Raw genomic sequence first — 7912 nt, 5'->3', positions numbered from 1 at the left:
TAAGTTTTGATTATGTTGTTTAGTCAAATATAAGTTCTTTTAAAACACCATCGGTAGAGTGCTTCGGATGAGCACTCAGAATTGGAGGTCTATACTGGAAGTCAAAATTAAGCACAAGCAACATTCTTAATACACTACACAACTTGTAATACAATTGCAGAAGCATGCACTCATTGACTACCAAATGCAATTATCAGTAAGTTTTGGGTTATCCCAACATACTCCTAACAATTTAACATAAAGAAGGCATAACCAAATGGCTCTAAAAGTGAAATATTCATGTCAAAGAACAGGAAACAAGGAGGTCATTAATAAATACACCAAGACAAGTCAGATACTAAAATATCCATGAAGTACACAAGAGCCAAAGGAATATTCTGTTTAAGCTACTACATGTCTAGTCATTGCAAGATAAAGAGACCCTAATGGGATCAGTCTTTGATATGACCCTGATACAACAAAATGGTAAGATGCTTCAGGAGTCAAAGATTTCCTAACTTGTTCTTTGAGACAAGACATTTTTTGCTATCAAGACCATGTTCATAAGAGTTAATACAATATCACTTATATCTTTACTATTTAATTGTAATTTTTAAACTCCTGAACTGTTGTGGTTTTAAGTTTACATAATTCTTATAATCACCTAGATGATGACCTAGAAAGTCATTCTATTCTCCTGCTCCCAACATTCTTTTTCCCCAAGCCACTTCCCTGGTAGGAAGAAAACCTAAAGCTAAAGAAGAAATCAATAAAGGTGGTATAAAGTTAAAATGCTAATTAAATATTAGAAAGGCTAGCAAGTTATTTAAATATGCTTATTCCATAATTAATTTAAATCAAGGAGAATCTCTTAATTAAAACAAAGCAAATTAATCTAGCATATTTATAAAACTTGTACACAAGAAAATGGATTAATTTCTAAATTTCTGGAAACCAAAGGAGTCGTTTTCTATCTCTTTTCCCTTATCCCAACTAGTACAGATACACACGAACCACTATCTTTTCCATAAAATTATATAATTTGTATATTTAAAATGGCTACCATCAAGGTAATTCTACCTGAGCAAAGTGAACGCAAATATAGGATTTTCAACTATAAGAAAAAAGATCCTTTTAAAAAAATAGTACTTATATTAAATGTACCACCAAAATGATTCCATTTCATATCAAAATTATGCGAGGGCTCCTTTTTTTTTAGTAGGACTTCTACCTGAAACTATTTTGAATTAGTGAATATTAGTAGATAACTGATGTTCTGAGTTATAACATACATGAATTCATAATCTTTGACAATTTCCTAATCCCATTTTTTGGTGAATGTTCATTTCAACATAAATTCCACCCTACTTCCTTTTTTTTTTTTTTTAAATTTTAAAAGCCTTTTATTTACAGGTTATATGTATGGGTAACTTTACAGCATTGACAATTGCCAAATCTCTTGTTCCAATTTTTCCCCTCCTTCCTCCCACCCCCTCCCCCAGATGGCAGAATGACCAGTAGATGTCAAACATATTAAAATATAGATACACAATAAGTATACATGGCCAAACCGTTATTTTGCTGTACAAAAAGAATCAGATTCTGAAATATTGTACAATTAGCTTGTGAAGGAAATCCAAAATGCAGGCGAGCAAAAATATAGGGATTGGGAATTCAATGTAATGGTTCTTAGTCATCTCCCAGAGTTCTTTCTCTGGGCGTAGCTGGTTCAGTTCATTACTGCTCCATTAGAACTGATTTGGTTCATCTCATTGCTGAGGATGGCCAGGTCCATCAGAATTGGTGATCATATAGCATTGTTGTTGAAGTATATAATGATCTCCTAGCCCTGCTCGTTTCACTCAGCATCAGTTTGTGTAAGTCTCTCTAGGCCTTTCAGAAATCACCCACCTTACTTCCAAAAGCTGTAACTATATTTTAAATTAATAAATCTTTTTCTTAAAATCTTTTTTTTTATTCTTTATAGCTTTTTACTTTTGCTCTATTAGGAATTCTTGTTGTGTTTGTTCCCAATCTATATTTTCTTTGAGGCTTTGATTGTAAATATTTTCAAGTTGCTGTCTTCTAAGTTTATATCTTGACCTTCCCATCACCTTAAAAACTTTTTATGGTCAAGTTCCTTTTTTTTGTTTGCTCTTTTCCATCTCTTTCTTGACTTTGAGCTTTAAGTTACTTGTTGAATTCTCCTCACTTTTTGAGGAAATGACTGGTTAATGTTTTAACAGCTCAATCTGGGGGCCTATAGGTTTTTTCCAGTGTCATGTGATCTAGAGTACTATGGTCACTGCGCTTCCTGTCAAGGTCTTTACACAGACAAAAGCCCTTGCTCCCTCATTCTCTGTCCTTTTATTGCAACCCAGAATGGAGTAATGGGCAACAGAGATGGCAAATCGCCTCATCTTGTGTGAATAATAAATAGTACAAGAGTTTCCTGGAACTTTTTTCTGATCAGGAGTTCAGTCAGCGTTGCCCTTTACCATCCCTGGACACTGTTGAAGCCCCATCTCATTGCCACTTCCATGCTCCTCTTCTGTCTATATTGTATTTCTGTCCAGCTTCCACCCCATTGTCCAAAGACCTTTGAATGTCCTCCAGAGCTGTCCTAGAATGGAATAGACTCACTGTGACAATGTTAGCTTTCCTACTCACAATTCTACTTAGTGCTTTTGGTGGTCATTTTGGAAGCAATGTTTTGGGGAAAATTTAATCATTGTGATTTTTCTAACCCTAGAATAAATCTTTTTCACAATTAACTCTATTCTAGTACCTCTCCTCTCTTATCTAAAAACTCCCAAGTGCTTGATTATTATTCAAATAAGCTTATAAAATAACCACATGTATACAGTCAAAAGTCATATTAGGAAGGATTTCCATATCAACTTATACTATCTTGGACCAATTAATTTGAACTATATTATGTCTGTAAGCCATGGTGATTTACTTGCTTTGATTACCTTAACACCTATAAAATGAACATAACATTTCTATGTACCTCATAAGATTCACTTTGTAAACTTTAAAGTACTATATAAATACGTTCTTATTATCATACATCATAGTGTAAGCCAATGAAACCAATTAATTTCTTAGTAAATAAATTTATAGTGAGTAGGTAGAATTCACTTTTCTAGCTTTAGAGTAATTAAAGAACAATCTTTTTTCCATTATCTTTTTTGCCATCTAACTTATAAGTAAGCCTATTTTGAATTGTGTGTGTGTGTGTGTATATATATATATATCTTTTCTATAAACTGATGACTTTGTTTATTAACTTATCAAGACTCTCTAGAAAAATTAAATATAGAAGGAATGCTGCAAGCCCACATATGAATCACCACTTATTCAAAATATCAAGCCATCAAAACAAATTGCATGTAAAATTCTTAATGCAATTAAACATATTTATTGATTGGGATGTAGCCTGAACCCTCTTAATAAGGATTTCTCCAACTTTCAATCCATAATAGAATTACTATTCATATTAACCAATGTCAAACACTGGCTAAATTTCTTGCTCTTATTGAAGATACCAGAACTGCTAATATCAATTTTTAGACCAATCCCCGATAACACAAAAGGCAACACACAATTTCAACTTTGTAAAACATGACATTCTTAAATTTCCTAAATTTTTTCCACTATAAACATTAATAAAAGGGCAACAGATATTCTAGAAGTAGACAATTTCCTGAATTTTTTAAAAAGTTAAACATATTAACAGGTCAAATATGACAAAACACTGAGAGAAAAGGAATTAACCAAACAATATAAGAGATATTCTCCTTTTTTTCCCACCCCTTAATCAAAAATTTACTCCTATAACAATCAATCAACAAGAACCCATTAAGCATATCCTTTGTTCTAAGCATTGAGTACTGAGCTTGGGGATACAACTGTGGAACACAGTTCCTTTTGTTAAGGAATTTACTTTCAAATCTACAAAGCGTGTGAAACTATGCTCAATTTATATATTAACATTAGATGTAAACATGTATATACACATCTCATATTGTATTCTCATTAGTTCAGGCTTTCCTTATCTCCCACATAGACTTTGTTGGCTTCAGTGTCAGATCCTTTCAAATATCTTCTTAGGTATAGCTGCCAAAGTAAAAATCCTAATGTATAAGTCTAATGAAATTTCTTCATGTCCCAAAGCCTTCCTAGTCTCCTCATTGACTACAAAATAAACCGCAACCTCCTTAGCTTAGCCCTACACAATTTAGCTCCATTTTACCCTCGGCCAAACTTTAGTCCATACATGTCCCCTTAAAACACTGTACATTCCAGCCGACTTAAACTTTCTACTCAATTTCATTTTGCCTTCTTTCACCTATTTGCCATATATAATTCCTCGATACTTTTGCCTGCAAGGATATTCCCAACTAAGTTTTCACTTTCACTTTGAAACTCTCAAATTGGATTCTAATTTATACAATCTTAAAAAGCACAGTCTCTAAGGTGCAGAGAAAAGTAGCAACACAGATAGACAGGATTGAGCATCTTCTTTGAAGGGTTTCAGATACCACTAGTCCATTCTTTAATCCTAATCAATATTAAGGTATATGCCTTTCACCCAGCCTACTAGATTTTAAGTTCCCTTGAACAAAGGCCTTCATTTTGATCTGTGCCCCCCATTATCTAGTACAAGTTTTTTCTTGGGAAAAATGGTTGCTAAAAATGTTTGCTAAAATTGAAATTAACTTCTCAACAATTTCCATTTCTGGCACTAAACCAGCTGAAGACATTACAAAAGTATTTATATTTTCCTTCATTACAAATTTATCTACCAGGAAATGAATAAGGCAAAAAATCCAAAAAAACATTGAAGATGATGCAATGTAAACAAATCCTTTACATGTGTAAATATAAATGTGTATAGCTTTGTTCAGTCAAGCCTTCTTAGTAAATTTCCAGATGAAGTCAAATTATAACTAAAAAGGAACTGCAGTCTCTCCAAATTCTCTTCATTGACAAGTTGCCAAACTGGCACCAAGGAACCATAAGTTTGATATATAACTAATCATTCAAGTGTAGTTACATCATTGCATGAACGTTTTCAAGGGGCTAAGAGAGGAGATTGGTATTGGTAGTAGTTTCATGCTTTTGTGGTTAAAAGGCTTCCAATTATACACACCAATACTGATAAAAAATTGTAAGCATTTGATTACATCCCTGGTCTGTGTTTTAAAAAGCAAGTTAAATAATAATTCAGTTAGCATGAATACAGAACATCAGTATCATAAAAATTTTAAACAGCTATATTTAACCAGAGAGACAAAGGAAGAACAACCTTTTAATATTGAATTTCAACAAAAAATACCATTGTATTCTGGATTTTCATTAAGCTAACCAAAAACTTACAAGTAATCTGACATTACTGAAATGAGTTCAGTTTAATTAGAAAAACCTGATGTCTCAATATATAATTCTTTCCTATATTCTTACTACCTGTAGATTCCAACAGGCAACATCTTTGGGAAGTTAACATGTTAAATACTAATAAAATTTAGTCAACAAAATTTTCAATTTACAAGTTTTACAAACTGAAAACAAAGTAAGTTTAAAATAAATCAAAGCTACACATTTTTGTATCTCATTTCGTAAAGTCTGAATTCAATTACCAGATATTGGCACATATCAACACTGGCTTTGGATAATTCAATAAAATGCACTCTCTCATTGGTCTAAATGAATAAAGCATGGCACAGGAAACACTATTTAATAAAATAAAACCCTCTTCACAGGCCCAAAATTTAAGCTTTAACAATCTTTTAAAGAAAATGGTAGTTTAACACCTCTTTCTGACATATTTCATTATTCAAAACAACGACAAAAAGTCAACAACACATGTTGGAAAAATGTAAGAAATCATTTTTGCCAAAGAAACCCCACTAATTAAGTGGAAAAATAATAACAGTTGATAAATTTGAATTTAATGAAATAAGGCCAGAAGGGGATGATTTTTAAAATCAAGTTATTTGATACAAAAAAGCTTCTTTTACTGTTATCTTCTCCAGTATTTCAGATGTATTTTATTCCACAGTAACAGATTTGGCCAGATTTCTTGGGAAGTCAACCTATAAAGAAAAATTAAAAATAAAACAAAAAATTAAAAATATTTTCCAAGACAAAAGTTATATACTGGATTTTTTCCTTGTTATCAAGAATCCACCCAAAAAATCTTTTCAGTGAAGGCCTAGAAACTGTTCTATTTTTATAAATAAGCTTCCCCTTACATTAAAAGAAAAATTCTATCTGTACACAATCAGAAAATATGAATTTAACTTAAATCTCACATGTCCAATCAAGGCAAGACAAATTTAAACATTAACATAATTCATGTGGGGAAAAAAGAAAAAAGTAGCTTCTAAAGTATTTTGATAATTAGCAATAACATATCTATTTTCTTCTCATGAAAAGAGACCATTTCTGTATCTGTTAAATAAATGTGATAACACAACACCATTATGAACACATCAGTAAACACCTAAGAAATAACAGCTGATCAACTTTAAAAATCCATGTCAAAAATCAAATGTGTTATCTGATGTTTTTCTACCAAAATATGTTTTGAGGAAATGCATTTGTGATCTTATCAATCTAGAGGAACCTTTCAGGGATGCTGATTATAATCCATCCATTCTCACTAAATCCTATGCTAATCACATCCAAATCACAAGGGGCATTCCCGTGATAGCCTGGCTGCCTCCCCTGCTTTCTTTCAACATTATCTTGAAAATACCAATTTTAAACAAGTCATTCTACTCCACTGATTTTATGTTGCAACCTGCTTATATCCACTAGATACTCTCTCCATTGTCCTCTTTGAGATATTCACTTTCAGTCCTTCAGGAGCTACTATATTCCATATTTCCCAGCTATCCAACAGTATTAGTAGAATATTGCTATTTTTTTTTTAAATGGGCTGCTTTTCTTTCTGGGAAAAACTTTTAGTCATTAAATGAATTCTACAATTTCCTGAAGACAATCAGCCCATTCTTCCCCAATTTAATTCTGGACAATCTGTTCCTTAGTTCCATCTGTCCCAGATACACATACTGATAAACTTCACAAGCTGTTTATCCCAATTACAATTATAATCTGGGCATCATCCACTCGGTCTTTGTTCCATGGATAGTCAGGAGAGACTCTTTAAGTAGTTATAGATCTCCTCTAGGAAATACTATAAGGTTTTGAAATTTGATGCTCATTGGGCACAAGGAATCTTTCTTCAACTCAGATTATGTGCTAGATCTCCTTTGTCATCTTTGGCACGCAAACATCTCCCTGTTTTATAAAGACTCAACCAATATTTGTGATCAAAGAGCTGATTCAGGGATAATTTCAACACTGGTTACCAATCATCATGATTACAAGCTTTTCTCTATCTATTCAAATTTAAACATTTGTATTTTTTTTTTTGCAATGATACTTAAGTATGCAAGATCCAGTAACTCCAAAATTTTTCTCAAAAAAAAAAAAAAAAATCAAGATGCAGCAAGAATGTAAAGATTGATGACGACTGAATTCCTCCAGTACTGTGTCTACTGCAAAGGTCACTGGGAAGGATCTCACATTTAAAATAAGTTACAAAAACCAAGGTAAAGTTTACAAATAGTCTAAAAATTGTGTGATTCTTCGAATATTCTACCCTTTTTTGTGCCATTCTGTCACCATCATTGCAGAAATGACAAAAGATAGCAGAGGACTAAAGTCTAGTTTGTTTTTTCTTTGCTTCATGAGTTGCCATGGGTAAAGAACTAATCATCAGCTACAGCCTCCTGAGGATAAGAAGAGTAGAATATTAATTGATAAATGTTCTTACTAAATTTTAGGTTTTATGAAAAGCTTATAAACATTTATAAAGAACACCTGGTTCAAGTGTCATCTCTGAAACAAACTGGCTCCA

At 32.4% G+C, this 7912-nt stretch overlaps 1 protein-coding gene across 3 annotated transcripts in view; it reads right to left on the bottom strand.

Moving 5' to 3' along the window:
- Positions 1-3387: 3387 nt before the first annotated feature.
- The window catches only part of GFPT1 (glutamine--fructose-6-phosphate transaminase 1), a 62483-nt gene continuing 57958 nt past the window's right edge, over positions 3388-7912 (bottom strand). For 2 of the 3 annotated variants that reach the window (XM_031950619.1, XM_031950620.1), the window contains one exon: positions 5915-6080. In XM_031950619.1, the coding sequence (XP_031806479.1) occupies positions 6036-6080 (45 nt within the window). In that variant the 3' untranslated portion in view covers positions 5915-6035. Of the gene's footprint in view, positions 6081-7912 lie in introns of all 3 variants that reach the window. The other variant, XM_031950618.1, reaches the window with a different exon arrangement.

The sequence above is a fragment of the Sarcophilus harrisii genome, chromosome 2, assembly GCF_902635505.1.
Source record: "Sarcophilus harrisii chromosome 2, mSarHar1.11, whole genome shotgun sequence".
NCBI classification, from domain to species: Eukaryota; Metazoa; Chordata; class Mammalia; order Dasyuromorphia; family Dasyuridae; genus Sarcophilus; species Sarcophilus harrisii.
Note: the sequence above shows the minus strand (reverse complement) of the source record. Positions and strands in the feature narration are given on the sequence as shown.